At 36.1% G+C, this 17,116-nt stretch overlaps 1 protein-coding gene across 1 annotated transcript; it reads left to right on the forward strand.

The window, feature by feature from the left end:
* Window positions 1-14,379: 14,379 nt before the first annotated feature.
* Window positions 14,380-15,357, forward strand: LOC118836231 (vomeronasal type-1 receptor 1-like). The gene has a single exon (XM_036743572.1). The coding sequence runs from the start codon at window positions 14,380-14,382 to the stop codon at window positions 15,355-15,357; it is 978 nt and encodes a 325-aa protein (XP_036599467.1).
* Window positions 15,358-17,116: the final 1,759 nt, after the last annotated feature.

Consider the following 17,116-nt stretch of genomic DNA (forward strand, 5'->3'; position numbering starts at 1 on the left):
CACATACACATATAGATATATTTTTTAAACATTGCATTTGATCGTACTGCTTGTCTGTGTTTCCTTCTGACCTTCCTTTTTTTTCCCCTGGTGATTAAAAGTGGTTCCTTAGTCTAGATTATTGGTATCATTATTTCTAACTTCCCCACACTTTCCTCCAATCTATAATTAAAAACTAACCTAAAAATATCTTCTAACATATAAGTACCATCTGGCAAAATTCATTCACAGAATGGTTATGTGTAAAATTGCACAACTCTTACTATACCTGATTCCATCACTTCTCTGTCAAATGGTGGATAACATGTTTCAACATAGGTCCTCTGGAAATTAGGTGAATCATTGAATTCATCAATATTCTAACATATTTGAAATGATTTTTAAAAATAAAGTTTTTGTCATTATATAAAGTGTTCTGGATCTCACTGCAGTTCATTCTATCTAGGGCTTCCTGAAATAATTTCCTTTGCCATTTTTTTCAAATACAATAATAGTCCATTGTGTTCTTATATCACGTTTTGTTTAACCTCAGATTCTAATTTTTCGTTTCCTTCCCTTTGGTTTCCTTGGCTTTTCTTTTCTTGCCTTGTTTTCCAATATCTTCCAGAGGCTTCCTTTCTCTTCCCTGATCAGGAAGCTTTGTTTTGTTTTGTTTTCAAATTTGTAACTACTCCCTTCCTCTCAAATGCCCCGCCATCCTTGTATGTTTGCCTGTTAAGAATCATGTATTTCTACAACAGATTTTTATATGTTTGTCCAATTCAGATAAGAGTGAGTTTCCTCTACTCCTATTCCACCTTTCTTTCATCTCTATGTTTTCTTTGTCCCATGAACCCCACTTATAGGAAACAGCAAGTTCCATGTACTTCTTTCTTTTTCACAAGCATATTCTTGACTTTATCATATCTTTGAAGATGTTAAGGTTCTGATAATATGATTTTCCATGTCTTACCAATGGAGTAAATAAATTTACATTTCTAGGTTTCACTCCACACCTGCATTTGTTTTCCAAAGTTTAAACTCAGTCATGGTATTTTCATCAGAAGTCTTTTCCAAACCACCTCCAGGTAACATGAGCAACAAAATGGTGGACTGGGTATTTTCTCTGATACCCTTGATCTCTCAAACCTCTCCCAAATAGAAATTCAGCTCCAAAGATGAAACACCTTCAGCTGACTCAATGGTCTAAGAAACCGAGAATTGAAAGGGAGGTTAAAAGAACCCAGGTACTGAAGCTTACTGCCCCCGTGATCATTCAGCAGCTCTCCCCCACCTCCCATGCTGTTGGCAGCAAGGCTGCACTAGCACACCAAAGGATATAACACAGGTTTTCCCCCAAACTCACTACTACACCAAGTTTTCCGCTTCTTTCCAGTGGCATGGTGGCCATGGATCCAGGCTGCAAAAGCTTCCTTGGGCTCCACAGCCAGCTTGGCCACAGCCCTTCAGGAGCAAAAGCCTGCTGGGGTCTGACTCCTTAGTAGTTGTGTGCCCCTTAACAAATTACTTACCCTCTGTTTGCTCCAGTTTCCTCAACTGCAAGATGGGTATAATAAAATTTCTTAGCTTCCAGTGCTGTTTTTAGAATCAAAGGTGATAATGCTCTACAGTGTTCAGCACACTGCCTGACACATAATATTTTCTATATAAAGATGAGCTGGAATTATTATAGCTAACCTTATATTATTATTTGTATCATTACTAATTCATACCTCTACCAATAATGCATTAATGTTCCTGCCTTTCTACCTGTTAACAACATTCACTATCCCTCTAAATATTTTTATCTTTGTCATTTTTCTTTGTGCTGTGTCTCATTTGTATGACAATGACATATTTTATTATTGTTTCTGTGGTTCTTTTCTTCAATGTACTTCTTATTTAGCAACTACTAAGTATCCAAATTAAGGTTTTAAAATTTTTTGAGTATTTATGTTATTGTGATGCAGCATGTACAGCATATATTTAGCTTATCTCTTTTTATATCTATTAATAATTCCTTTGTGCCCTAAAATAAAATTGCGTCAGAACTTTTTCTTGTATATATTTTCTTTCTTTTTCCTAGTAATTGTCCCTTTATCCTGTGCTGGTTCAGTTAATATTAGACTATTTTGTTAAAAAAAAATTATAATCAAATAATAAATCTCCTTTTATGAAGTAGAAAATTGACATTACACAGCTTTCCAATATAAATGTAACCTCTGACTCAAAAGGCCATTTTTACAATACTCCCCTCATTGGTAGAGACTGAATATTCAATGCACCATGCCTACGTGAAGTGAGGAGTTGGTAAGAGCAAGAGAGAAGAGAGATTCTAATATTTTGGTTTCAAGCTTGAAGAGAAAAGTCATGCTGTTTCAGACTCTCTTCAGACACTTGAAGGTAGAAAGTGACTGGGAGAAACCATACAGAAAAGCAGATGCCTTGATCACATCCCTATTCCCTTTGGAAAAGATCTAAGACTCCCTCTTCATTATATGACTTATCTTGCTCTCAAGGAAACAGGTCATTCATTCATCTTATCCAATATACATATTCTCTGATGTACACTTTCTCTGATTTTTCGTTTTGCTATGAATTTGGATAAATGGGTTTATTTGTGGTTTGTTATGCATATACATTGTGGAACTGACATCTAGGGGAGAGGGAGTCCAGTCTTGAATCAATAACTAGGGACATTTCTTTCTTGTTAAGGGATAACAATCATAAGAATAACTTGAACCTAGAAATTACTTTCCCTAGACTAATCATCTTTAAGGGAGAAGACAGATCTAATTCAAGGCCATTTCTCTCTCTTTCTCTCTCTCTCTCTCTCTCTCTCTCTCTCTCTCTCTCTCTCTCTCTCTCTCTCTCTCTCTCTCTCTCATAAACCACATGACAAAACAACTCAACATAGTGCATACAAAGAGAGAGAGAGAGAGAGAGAGAGAGAACACACAACACATTACAAAAGAAAGAAGATCAAACAGCCCCAGTCTTTTGACTGAATTATACTATCTTCCAGAAATTAAGACATTTTCCAAAATTGAAGAAAGTTGGTCCCTTATCGATGTGTTACCTTCCCTACTGACAAGAAACTCCATTTTTTACTGTAAATGTTTGCAGTAGGTGAGGAAGATAAGATGATCAGACTCTGGAAATAGAACAGAAAGAGACATAAAGGCACAAAAAGGCACCACTATCATATTTAGGAATACTAGCATTATGCAGAAATATATATATATACAGAGACTGCATTGGGAGGATGAGAACTTAAATGAAAAAAAGTGCAGAAGCAAGGCCTGGGATACCTCAAGACAAACACCAAAGCCCAGGCCAGGCCAAGGTCACTAATGGAAGTGCCCATAACAAGATGTTAGTTTTCCTTCCTCTACCTGTGACTACCTCTTTAACAGCTACACCTCTGGTCTCTTGGTGCCCAGGAAAGTTTCTGTCCTCTTTGTGCTTAGTTCATGACTTCGTCATGGTCATTATTCACCAGTAATTGCAGATGGGGGATTCTTAATCAGTGGGAATCATTAAAGACATTTTCATCTGGGACAAAAGTTTGCTCTTGTAGACGTATCCCTCTTTCCCTTGGCAGATTAATGTCACTGCTCCTGCCCATGACATGATAATCACAGCCCTGGGCAGATGAGCTCAGGCAATACAGTTCTTATAACTAGGACATGCCTGGGCCATCACACAGACACACAAACACACAAAGAGAAAGACACAATCTGTTTTGTACAGCCTTTTCCTCCATCCTAGAATTAGAGATCAACTAGGTGAGTATCTATTTATATCACCATTTTACATGTAGAAACTTAGAAGCAGAAAATCCTTTCCTTGAGCCACTTAGTTAAAATATTGTTCAGGCCCTGTATGTCTAGGGACAGTAAATCATTCTTGAAAGGACTGTGGAACAGGCCTTGGAGACTTTCTTTGGTATCTTAGTGCACTCCTGTCTTCTTAAGATGCTCTCTTCTATATCATGACCTCATCGCCCCTTGTAGGTGATGTTTCAACTTCCCTTGGCTAAAAATGTTTGCAGTGAATCATTATGTCTTAATACCTTTCTCATCTTTACTCAATATCCTTTCCTTAGTTTCCATAACAACTCTATCACCATTCTCTTCATCCCTTAAGGCTGGCGCCAGCATGTTATCTCTTTTTTTAATCTACTCTACTCATTTGATCTATCAGTTTGATTCATCTTCACATTTCCCTCTTACCTATTTTTAAGCTTACATTTCTTGGCAGCTACCTTTGACTTTTCCTTATTCAGTCTTCACCAAGTACTTACTCCTCTACCCTCTTTCATCCATTTATATTCTCCCTAACCCTCTTTGATCTTGCTTGTCTTTCAATCTTCTTTCACAGAATTTAGAAATAGAAGCAAATAAGAGGTGTTTGCCTTGGTTCATGATAACTTCCATCTCCCCACTTTATTTTGTACCTTTACAAGCTCTTCTACCCTCAAACACATTTTTCCTCCTGACAGACTTCATTTATGTAGTATTGGTTTTTTCCATCTTTTTTCATCAATTTTTTGTGTCATTTGCTAAAATTCAAATCCAAATACAATGTCTCTGCTCTTTTGATGAGGAAAAGCATTACTTATAAAAATATTTGCAAATTTCTGCCATCATTTGCCTATTTTTGTCTTTCTTGCTTCAACATTAAATGTTCTTGGTATGATAATGTTTACTTGCAGCTTTTAACAGACTAATATTAAATTTCTTCATGGTTCTTTATGAGATATAACTGTTTATAATTTTCCAGCACTCTTCTCAAAAATAAATTAGTATAATAAAATGTTATTTCTCTAAACTGTTATGTGATGAATCATTTGCTGACTAGTACTGCATTTAGGGTCTTTCTTCCTGTCATGGCAATTTATTCAGAACTAAAAACTGTGTACTACAATTGCTATAAACATGGTCATTTTCATTCAATCCATTTTCAATTTTCTTTATCACTGAGGTAAACTCAGACAGGTGGAGCAGTGGTTTAGAGCACTGGGCCTGGAGTCAGGAAGATCTGAGTTCAAATCCAGCCTGACACTTACTTCCCAACTTTGTGACACTGAGCAAGTCATTTCACCTATTTGCCTCAGTTCACTCATTTGGAAAATGATGATAATAACAGCACCTACCACCCAGGGTGACTGGGCAGATCAAAGGATATAATAATTATAAAGTCCTTAGTACATGTGTTATACATGTAAGCTATAATACATATTATTCCTATATTTCTTAAGGATTCGTTTTAGTTATTAATTTTTCTCAAAATGTAGATTTATTTCCAATTATAATTGCTTCTTCTACTTTTGTGCGAATTTTCATGTTCGCCAATGATAAATCTGCTCCTTATTGTCGCTATATTCTTGACAAGCCTCTTAACCTTTCTCAGCCTCATTTTCTATTCTTACAAAATGAAGGGACTGAAATAAATAAGGGAATATTATTCAACTTAGCTCCCACCTCATTTGTATTGTGTAATCTTAACTATGTCCTCACTGTAGCAAGGCCATCTTTTCAAACTTCCCTAATTGACTCAGCATCCCAGTGATATAAATACCACTGCAGTGGTATTTCCAAAACTTGTCATCCAATCTCGATTATCCCAAAGCTCTCCTCCTCTCCTCTTCCAGATGAGAACTTGGCCTCATTTTTGATTGAAAAAGAGACCGTTACCCAAAAGCTTTTTCTTACACTCTCTTCTTCATCTCAAACCACTTAGATGGCTTCAATTTCAATCTCCTTTATTTACCACACATTAAGAGGTAGTCCCTCTTCTGGTTATGACAAACATCTCTACAGGCACAAGTGATCCCCCTGTACCTGCCGTCTCCAGCAGATTATCACCTTTCTTATTTATGTTCAATCTCTCCTTATATTCTGGCTGCCTCTCTAGTACCTCCAAACATGCCATCGTCTCCCACAAGTAATTTTTCAAAATCACTGATACAGCAACAGAAACAATAAAAACAACAAAACCTCACTTGATCTATTCATTCCTATTAGGTATCATTCCTTGTCTCCTCCCATTTTTGTGTTTTTCCCTAACCTCTATTATAAGGTTGTCTATTGCGGGTACCTTCTGTTTATCACTTATTAACTCTCTATAGTTTGGCTTCTAATATTATCTATTATATATGTATATATTACAATATATACATATATTCTAATAATATCTAATAATTATCTACTATTATCTGATATTATTCAACTGAATCTGTTCTCACCAAAGTTGCCAACAACTCATTAATTACCACGTTGAATGGACTCTTCTCAATCCCTATTGATATCTCTGGAAACTTTGACACTGTTGACGACCTTCTTCTCCTTGATATTCTTTATGTTTTCCTGACTCTGATCTCTCCTGGTACTCCTCCCCTCTACCTGACTGTTCCTCCTGAGTCTCTTTTGCTAAATCTTCATTCAGGTCATGCCTGCTAAACATTGGTGATCCTCAGGCCTCTCTCTTGGATCCTTTTCTCTTCTCCCCATATAATGTTTCCCTTGGTGACCTTATCAGCTCCTACAGCTTATACATTGTTTCTATGCTGATGATTCTCAAAGCTACATATTTAGCCCTAACTGCTCTGATGATTTCTCTTCTCACATTTCCACTAATCTATTGGATATTTTGAAGTGGATTTCCTGTTGTTAGAAATACCAAGAATGTTTCCTGGCCATGTGTGAATTTAGGAAAAAAAAGCTTTTTAATTCACGTCATTATTTGATGGGGTGACTTGAACTCATAGCTGGTGCAAGCCCTCCTAAGCTAGGCACAAAGCTCTCTTCGTAATACGTTGAGATTTGAATTTTATGCTTTGAATCCTATTGGTCTGATCATATCCCTCTCAGCTCCACACCTCAATCCCTTCTCCCTTCTCATTCACCTACATCCCATTATTTATATGTTCAATTTCCTTTCCATTTGACTGCATCAGACAGCATGAGAAAGGATCCCTCTCTATTGTTAAAGAGAATTGACCAAAGCATGAGTCTGCAAATTCAAGCCCAGGATATCAATGATATAAGACCCATTATCTAGTACCGAATCTGGGTTTATTGGGTCTTACCCTTTTTTCGAATGACCCTTGGCCTCACAGTTCTTTTTGAGATACAAGAAAAGGCCTTCTTAGTACAAAGAGGAGTCTGCCTTATAGATATGTTGAATTTCAAGCTGCCAGACTCCTCCACTACCCCTAAAAGCATTTTGATTTCCTATAATCAGCTACCAGTATGGCTTCAATTCATATTTTCATATAATCTCTGTGGAAACAAAATTCAATCGTACCTTACACTGTTGCCCTCTTAAATTGAAAATGCCCACTATCTTTCCCTCAAAACTCTCCTATCTTCTGAACCTCCCTATTATTTTGGGGATGGATGCCTGCGTTTGGACCCCAGTTCCAAGATCACATTTCTCCCTAGCCGCAAAACATTCTCCCTGGCACTATGTCTAGCAATTACTCATAAGTGGGCCCCAGCAAAACATTTCTCTGTCTCCCTGGTATAGTGACAAACTGCACCTATAGGATTTGTAAGTTTGAACTGGCCTATTCAGTACCGGATATTCAGTACTGACTGGACTATCTATACCAACTCCCTACCTCATTATATGCATCCTGGACTCCTCATTATGTGTATCCTATACTTAGACTTATGTATACTCCGTACATCTGTCTTATCAAACAAGACATTGTTGGGTGGCAGACTGAGCAATCCACAGTTGAGCTTAACCACTAGTTGACTTAGTGACAATGCAGGCCTAAAAGCACACCTCCATGTAGGTCCTCCCTTGGGCTTTTCCCAGTGAACTCTGGGTAAAATACCTGTGCAGTAGATACTAATAGCACATGTTCCTTTAAGACCTGACCACACCTTAACCACTACCTAATCCCACCCTGAATCACCTAGTTAGCATATTTGGCATATGTTTTACTACAGTTTATCCTATACAAACTTTAACTATACCTCTGTAAGGTTGCAGGTTCCCTAAGAACTTTTGCCCACTGAAAAACATAACAATAAATCTTTACTACCATGACTTAAACAATGCTTGAGTCTGTGAATTCCAGATGACCCTGTCAGGTATTCCCATCTGGAGGAGGGTCCCTGATCCCCTCAAACCACATCACATATAGCATAACATAGCATAACATGTGTTCATAAGATACCAAGACAAGAAAAGTCCCATTATTCAAGGTAGTGTCTGGTTCAAGGAGCCTTGTCCTTGGTAGTCATAAATAGAAGAATGCTCCTGGTCAGCTTCATCTGGCCTTGTAGCTGCTACCACAGGAAGGGGCATTTTGGGTTCACTCAGAGAGCAAAGCAAAACATATCTGTTATGCCAGAGCACACAAAGCATTATGATAGATTAAGTTCAGAGAGGCCCAAAAATGTCTTTCTCCTGATTGGCCAATCCAGGTTTTAAGCCTTTCTCAGGTGATAGGGGGCCCAATATGGTTCACACCACATTGTTTTTTTCTCTATGAACAAAGAAAGGAAGACAAAAGGACTAGTGTAAGGCATGTGAGAAATGGCCTTAAATGGTTTGAATGGAAATACTGTTGCCAATGTAAGATTATAATCAAAACTTGTTACCTAGGAAACATGATCCTTAATAACTGAATCTACCCAACTCTATGATTATTGGAACTCGATATTTAAAAACTTATGGGACTGTAACTGATATTTTCTGAGTCTAACTCCAGATATGATGATCAAGGAATCTTGTTAAGCCATTGATCCATAATGCTAACAACACTATGGGGGTTGACATCCATGAAGTGCAGGTAGAGTCCTCATGGTAAAGGTTGGGAGAACAATGCTTGGTATGGGCTGGAATAATATTATCCCGAATCAAATTCACCAGTGTACTATTTCCTCTTGAATAGAAAGTATTCCACCCAGCTGACATTAAGCTTGGCTCAATGCAGTTCTCTATCTATATAAACTTTTGCCTGGAATTCACATGAAGTTAGGGAACCCATATTCTCTGGCTGTGTAACAATATTCTTCATTATTCTTTTATGATAAATTTCTATGATCATGTTAGGTGATCAGTATAAAATCAACTAAGTAGATTATTTTAGGTTAATGCTGAACTATATCTGAGCTACTGTAGTAAGAAATAGGTACAAGATTAGAGCCCTATAATCTAGAATTTTAGTCCTTTCTATATCCTGAACAATTAAGTGAATAAGTACTTAACCATCTGCTATTAATAATTATGTATTCCAGTATATAATAAGGACCTTTAATTTCTCATAATGGTATCGCGATTATTAGGCAAATGCTACAAAGGTCTGTGAAACCACGACATAATTTTATTGTTTAGTTAAGTTAATATCATAACTGTCTCAGTTCTGTGTTAATGAAAAGAATATCATCCCAAATACTTACTTCAGGAGAACAATGTCTTATGGTCTATGTTATAAAGGACTTAAGTGAGAAGCCTTCCCAGTAATATCAGGTGTGAAACAAAGATGCCCACTGTCACCAATATTATTCAATATTGTATTGGAAAACCTAGCAATAGCAATAAGTGAAGAAAAAGAAATTGACCAAATCAGAATAGGCAATGATGTAATAAAACTGTCTCTTTGCAGATGGTATGATCCCATACTTGGAAAATCCCAAAGACTCACCTAAAAAGTTGGTTGAAACAATTCATTATTTAAGTAAAGGAGGAAGATATAAAGCAAATTCCCATAAATCATCAGCATTCCTATATATCACAAATAAAACCCTGCAAGAAGAGATAGTAAAGGATAACACATGTAAAATAACTCTAGACATTATAAAATACTTGGGAATACATCTGCCACAACAAACCCAGCAACTATATAAACAAAATTATAAAGAAAAACCTTTTTATGCAAATAAAGTCAGATTTTAAAATTAGAGAAATATTAATAGTTCATGTGTACATAGGGCCAAGATAATAAAAAGACAATTTTATCTAAACACATTTATATATTCAATGATATCCCAATTAAATTATCAGAAAACTATTTTACTGAATTAGAAAAAAATAACAACAAAATTCATTTGGAAGAACAAAAAAATCAAAGATATCAAAGGAACTAATGGAAAAAAATGTGAAGGAAGCAGGTTTAGCAGTACCAGACCTCAAACTATATTGTAAGGTAGTAATTATCAAATCTGGCACTGGCTAAGAAATAGAAAGATAGATTAATGACTTATAAATATGTAAATTAACAATAAAGGACATATGAAGCAATATGCCATCTGCATCAAGAAAGAACTGATAAACAGAAATTTGCAAGGAATAATTATATATACTTATTTGGGTCTAATGGTAGTCATATCTGTGGTAGAAGGGGAAGGGAAGGGAAAAAAGAAAAAAAAATTTACATGGTAGCTTCATTATATATTTAAAAGAATAGTAATTTACACATAATAGATTTGCAAGTTCATATTTTTATTATACTGTTATAGAAATGCTCATTTTATTCCATAAATTAAAAATAAAGTGAGTAAATGTGAAAAAAATGCCTTAAAATGTGATTACTTTTACTAGGGGTAATTCACTTGAACATGGTTAGAAGGTAAAACTAATTTTGTTATAAACAACCCATACAATCAGCACTGCTCTTAAATTATATGTTTATACATTCCATCATAACATAATTTGTTACAATTGTAGTTAATATGGCAATAAGTCATCCTCTTATAGAAAATGTTCTGTTATTAGCTCTTTAACAGAATCTCATCTTCTTAGTGGGGGAATGAATAATGCCAAATATAAAAATTGTGCTCTAATTTTTGGAGTGTATCTGAGTTTCTCGGATATATCAACATCACAATTGGATAAACTAAAATTGTAAATTTCACAGTCTAAAGTGTTCCAAATTTAGTTTCTGGTAATAGAGACATAAGATCTGACCTTACATTCATTGATTGACCTAGTTATTGACAAAATACATTTAAAATTGTATTAAGACCAATTTTGTAGGAGATTTTTAGCAGAGAAGAAAATATCTACAAGTGACCTGAACCAGAGAAGTCAGTCAGCTGTAAACCATTTTGAGACCATCTGCAGACCCAAGGACTACATCAGAATGTATCCCAAGAACCAAAGAGCTATATGCAATGAGACTTCTGAGCATTAAATGGATAATTTTATTGTTTTACTCTTTGCTTTTGCCCTGTGCACCTTTTATCTATAAGGTCTATTACAGAAATGATTGACCCCTTCAATGTTGTCAGTGCAATTGATCCATTTCCATTTTCTCTTCAGTGTTTCCCCTTATAAGCTCCATAGTTAAGAACCCTTGATGAAGAGTTTATAACATTGGTTAGTGATTCATTGAATAGGCTTTGTCTCTCAACTGATACAAATGGGGGAAAGAGAAAAATGATTATTTCTCTCTTGAATTTAATAACTAATCATTGAATCATGATCAAAGTTTGTCCCCTTTTCTACTTCCTCATCCAGAAATCAACTTCTTTGTGAAATCTTTCTCAAATGCAGTAAAATAAATTCTTAGTTTAGGCTAATGGATGGATTCCTGCTTGTTGTGTTTATTAGGACAGTTCTGGGAAAATGTAGATTCTTCCTTTTGTCAAACAGGTGATATGGAAATTGGTGTTTCTTTGACCAAGACTTGGGTGATCCAAGTTGCATACCCTCAAGATCCTCATTCAAATAGAATCCATCTCTTATTATAATATTCATTTTCTCATTAATTGTTAACCAATCAGAGCTGATTGCCACTTTCAGGAATACCTGATCTTCCAAGGGCATGCAAACGATGACCCTACCATTATGAGGGGTCTTTGGAATGTGAGAGTGACACTGACCTATTTTTTATTAATAAACATGATAGCCTTATTAATAAAATGATTAAATTATGCAGAAGCTATGTCTCTCAAACTTTTTAAATGTCACAGCCTCCTTACTCTTTCTCAAACAAGACATTCAATTCCTGATTCTGGCATTTTCACTGTCAATTTCCCCATTCCTGAAGATAGTTTTCTTCTCATCTCTGTTTCCTTCCTCTATTGTATTCTGTCAATTCCCAATAAAATTCCACCATCAGGTGGTAATTTACAGGAACTACCTAATGCTTTTCCTGATCCCCTTAATTCTGAGACCTTCCCTTTGTTAATTGTCTCTCATTTATACCACATGTAGCCTTTTGTACTAGTTTGTGTACCATCTCTCCCATCAGACTATGAGCTCCTTGAGTATAAAATGGTCTTTTAACTTCCTTTGCATCCCCAGTTCTTAGCACAGTGTCTGGCACAGAAGTGCTGAATAAATATTTATTGAAGACTGACTGACTAAATGGTCTCTAAGGTCCATTCCGCCTCTACATGTACTATATGAGCTTATCCTTGGTACCAGGTGTACAAGCCCCAACTCTTTTTCATCATGATCTCATTGTTAATACATACTGTGAGTGCTGCAATGCAACATGATAACATGTACCCTGATGTGATGTTTCCTCTCCCTACATACATTTTGCCACCTACTTCATTGATATCTTCATGGAGAACTTTGGACCCAGTCTTTCATTTAGCTCCAATTTTATTTTTATTTTCTGGTTTAATTTAGAGTAAGAATGTCGAGATTGGTATAATTCGTTTCTATCATTCTGAATGGCATTTCTGTTCACTGCATAACCTCTCATATTTAGAGTAACAAGATGTACTTGATTGATTGCAATTTCTCTAAAACCTTTGTAATTGCTAAGACATTTAGCCTTACTGTCCCTCACTTCCTTGTTGTCACCATAGAAACAGAAGTTACTAGCCATGATGAGGATCTTTTTTATGTTCTTTAATTTGTGGTTTGTGACAACTAAAGAAAAGCTTTATTCTCTTTCTAGGAACCTATGTGAAGATTGGTCAGAGTGGTCAAATACAATAGAAGATGTGTTCCACTAACAAAGACAAGGGAAACCCAGAGTTACTTCTACATCAGAATGAAAATGAACTATTTTAAAGTAATTATATACAGACAATAACAGAATGTGATATACACATAAGCTATGCATTTATTCAGTGATGCCCAAGACAATATTTGGGAAAGACTTAGCATAGTGACTGGCAAATGGTAGGCACTCTTTAGATACTAGCTCATTGTACGGTTGTTGATTACTATTGCTGTTGTGGTATTGTTATTTTTATTATTACTTTTCCATATCTTATGCTTTTCTATGTCTGTCTTTTAAAAATAGAGGCAATGTGAATACTGCTGTAATTCTCATTTGTATCACTTCTGAGATATTCTTGTATTCTTGGTGCACCATAAGCTAATTGAAGGTTGAACTTATCTCTTTTATTTGCATCCCAACCACCTTCAACATTACCTGGCATATAATTTGCATTTAACAGATGCTTCTTTATTAACCACTTTGGTATGTATATTTGTATTTTGTTTTGGAATTATGATATTATTTTACATGAACATACCAAAACTTGCAAAACATTACAAAATCAGTGGGCTTGGTTGCTTTGTCATTTATTTAAAATGAATCACCTGATAATTTCAGGGGGAAGACAAGGACATTTCCTTTTCTTGAAAGATATTTTATTTGCTCAAGGGGTTAGAGGAGTTTTGTGATTCCTTATACAATTAACTTTAGGTTTAAAACATTTCTGACAATCTTTATTGCAACAAGAATGACATGAAATGAATTCCCCCCACACACATCCCAGCTATGAAAGTTCATCATTTCTCTAAGCTTAAGTTGCTAGATAATTATTTCAAAATATAACTATACTCAATAAATAAATAATTAATATATTTTATAATGTTTTAACTCTGGCAAATGACTTGTCACATTGTGTCATTTGATCTCCATAAATACCCTAGAAATTAGCTACTATTATGCTATTAATAGGAAAGACAACTAAGGATAAGAAAAGTAGTTGTCTTGCCCAGGGTAGCTTGATTTTATGTGGTAATTTCTTATTTTAAATGGCTATTTTTATTGCATATTTTTATTATTTCATACTTTAATAATACCCTTTGAAAACATTCTTACATATCTAGCCTTTTGGAATTGAACTTCCGGCATCAATGTCCAAATCTTAAAAGAAAAAAAGACTTAGGATTGTAGGATGGACTTCTGGTGTTGTGTCTATGTTATTTCTTAATATTTTACACATTTTCACATGCAAGCTACCAAGGAAAAATATAAAAAGTACAAATAATTCTGAGTGGGGCCCTATGCTCCCTCCAGCTAAATTATAAACAAATTGAGTCCAACAGGCAGTTTATCCCAATGTTCCCCAAATTAATCCCTGTTTTCTTCAATCACACCCTTAAGAAATTTCACAAATCTTTCATTTTCTCCTAGGATTTCTCAGTTCTGACCACAGTTCTTTTCCTGAAGACTTGGAGAAAATGATGATTAGTTACCTGGTGTTTGGCATTCTCTTCCTTATTCAGATTGGAATTGGGATTGTTGGAAATTTCTTCCTTTTGGGCCTATACACCTTCACTTTACCCATTGGACACCGGTTAAGGCCCATTGACTGCATTTTCGCCCACTTAGCCTTTGCCAACTCAAAAATGTTACTCTCCAAGGGAATCCCTCAAATGATTGCCTGTTTGGGCTCCAAAAATTTCTTGGATCCCATTGGGTGTAAATTTTTTGTTTATCTTTATGTTGTGGCCCGGAGTGTTTCTCTTAGCATGACCTGTCTCTTGAGTGGTTTTCAGGTCATCATTATCAGTCCCAGTAAGTCAAGGTGGGCAGGACTCAAATTCCAAGCCCCAAAGTGCATTGTCCCCTCCTGCTTCCTCTGCTGGTGCTTCTACCTGCTGATAAATTTAATTTTGCTTGGTACTATGCACAACTCAAGGTATCTGACAAATAATACAAAGATATGGCATCTGGGATATTGTTCAATTTCAACTCCTGCCTCTTTTAATGCTGCATTTTTTGCAATTGTCTTTTCTATGCCTGATTTTATGTGTGTGGGATTCATGATCTGTTCCAGTGCCTATTTAGTGATTCTCCTACACAGACACCATCAGCAAGTGAAACATATTCATAGTCCTCATCTCTCTCCCAGAATTTTCCCTGAGAAAAGAGCCACTCAGGTTGTTCTCCTACTAGTGACCACATATGTCTCCATTTATTCCATTAACTCTAGCTTATCATTCTATCTCTTTAAAATTGACAAACATCAGCCCTGGTTTGTGGCCACCTTAGACCTCCTAGCAGTATGGTTCCCAGCCATCAGCCCTTTTGTGCTGATCTTCTCTGACTCCCAAGTCCTCAAACATTGGTATGCTCTGTGGCATAGGAAACAATGTCTCCTTTGCCACAGTGTCCTCAACCATACCCATTCCCAGCATTCTCCCCTAACGCTATGACAAACAAGTGTCTTTCAGAAGCTAGTGGGAGAGGGGCAAGAACAGTAGAGTCTAAGGATTTTAGGACCTAGGGCTAGAAAGGACCATTGTGATCATGTATTCAAACTCTTTCCTCTTTTAGAATAGAGCATTTATGTCCAGATATGGCATATCCTGCCTTTTGTGACATACATTACAGGTGACACAGTCATTTCTTAAACTCATGTCTCCTGATTTTAAATCCACTTTTCCTTTCATTAGACCAATGATGTAAAACTCAAATAGAAACAGAGGCAACTGAGCCATACATAAGGGTCTCTGTGAGTTGCAAAATAACTTTGTTTTAAAATGTAATATTTTCTGTGTTTTAGAGGCATCTTATGGCTCAGTGCATAGACCACTGGATTATGGGGTCAGAAAGACCTGAGTTCAAATCCAGCCTCAAACACTTATTAGCTGTGTGATGCTGGGGAAGTCACTTAACCTATGATTGCCTAACAAAATGGATCCACCAGAGAAGCAAATGCAAACCATTAAAATATCTTTGCCATGAAAACAGGAAATGGAGTCATGAAGGAACAACCACCCTCTTGAAATGACTGGGAAAATATTATCTGTTTTATTGTATTTTTATTAATTTTGTTAATTTTTTCCTGATTATATTTTAATCCATTACAATTCACAGTCAGGAGTGTCATGGGCCACAATGTGGTCCCCTGGTGGTTTGACACTTCTGCTTTGGATCATAGCAGGGCTCATGTTGAATGAACAACATTTTTCATGTCTTTCCCCTCATCTTCTGTGTAAATGCAGATAAAAGCAGACCATGTGCTCTCCTTTTCTTTTGTTGTTTTGTTTTGTTTCTTCTTTCTTGGGGCTCCTCCCATTCATTCTAATCTTCTTTACAACCTGACTAATGTGAAAATATGTTTAATAAAAATGTGTATGTAGAGCCTATATCAGATTGCAGGAAGTCTCAGGAATGGGGGAGGGGTGGAGAGGGGAGAAGAGAAAATTTAAAACTCAAAAGCTTATGGAAGCAAATGTTGAAAACTAAAAATCAATTAATTAAAAAAATTTTTAAAAAGGTGAGACCTCTGAGCCTTGAGATACAATGGACCTATGAAATGGACAATTTGTTTTTACTATTTACATTTTCCCTATGCACTTTTTCTTTGTAAGGTTTGTTTACCAAAGGGGACTACCCTCAATAGGTCATTTCAACACATCAACCAATCTCTTTCCTTTTCCCCCTCATGTTGATTTCCATCATAAGCTGCATAATTAAAAACCCTTGATAAAGCATTTGACATGTCAGTCAGTGATTCATTGAGAAGACTGCATTTCCCAATAGAATCAAATGGGGGGATTAGAGAAATGATTGTTAATAACAAATTAATTAAGTTGGGGAATCCAGGGTTTTTTCCCTTTCTGTTTCCTCATTAATAGTCCAGCCTTTGAAAGGCACTTATGACCTGGTCCAGAGAACTCACCCCACTTTGAGCATCTTATTTTATCCCATCTTGGTTGTTCATTGACTGGGTGGAGGTGGACTCCTTTTGTCTAGATTGCGCCAGATGGGAGTGGTCTGACTTGAGATGAATCTCTTTGTCCAACAGTGACATGATCAGAGTCACATCCCCAGCCCCTCATTAGAATAAGCCCACCTCTCATAATATCCATTCTCTCATTGATTGTTAAGCAGAGTTGATTTCTACCCATCAGTTACAACCCCTTCTCCAAGGGTATTTAAGTATTTATGGGCCTTCAAAATTTGTAT

Source organism: Trichosurus vulpecula, chromosome 2 (assembly GCF_011100635.1).
Source record: "Trichosurus vulpecula isolate mTriVul1 chromosome 2, mTriVul1.pri, whole genome shotgun sequence".
NCBI lineage: Eukaryota > Metazoa > Chordata > Mammalia > Diprotodontia > Phalangeridae > Trichosurus > Trichosurus vulpecula.

Bases quoted from the DNA above. Each gene is read 5' to 3' on its own strand.
- LOC118836231 (XM_036743572.1), top strand. From the start codon at position 14,380: ATGATGATTAGTTACCTGGTGTTTGGCATTCTCTTCCTTATTCAGATT.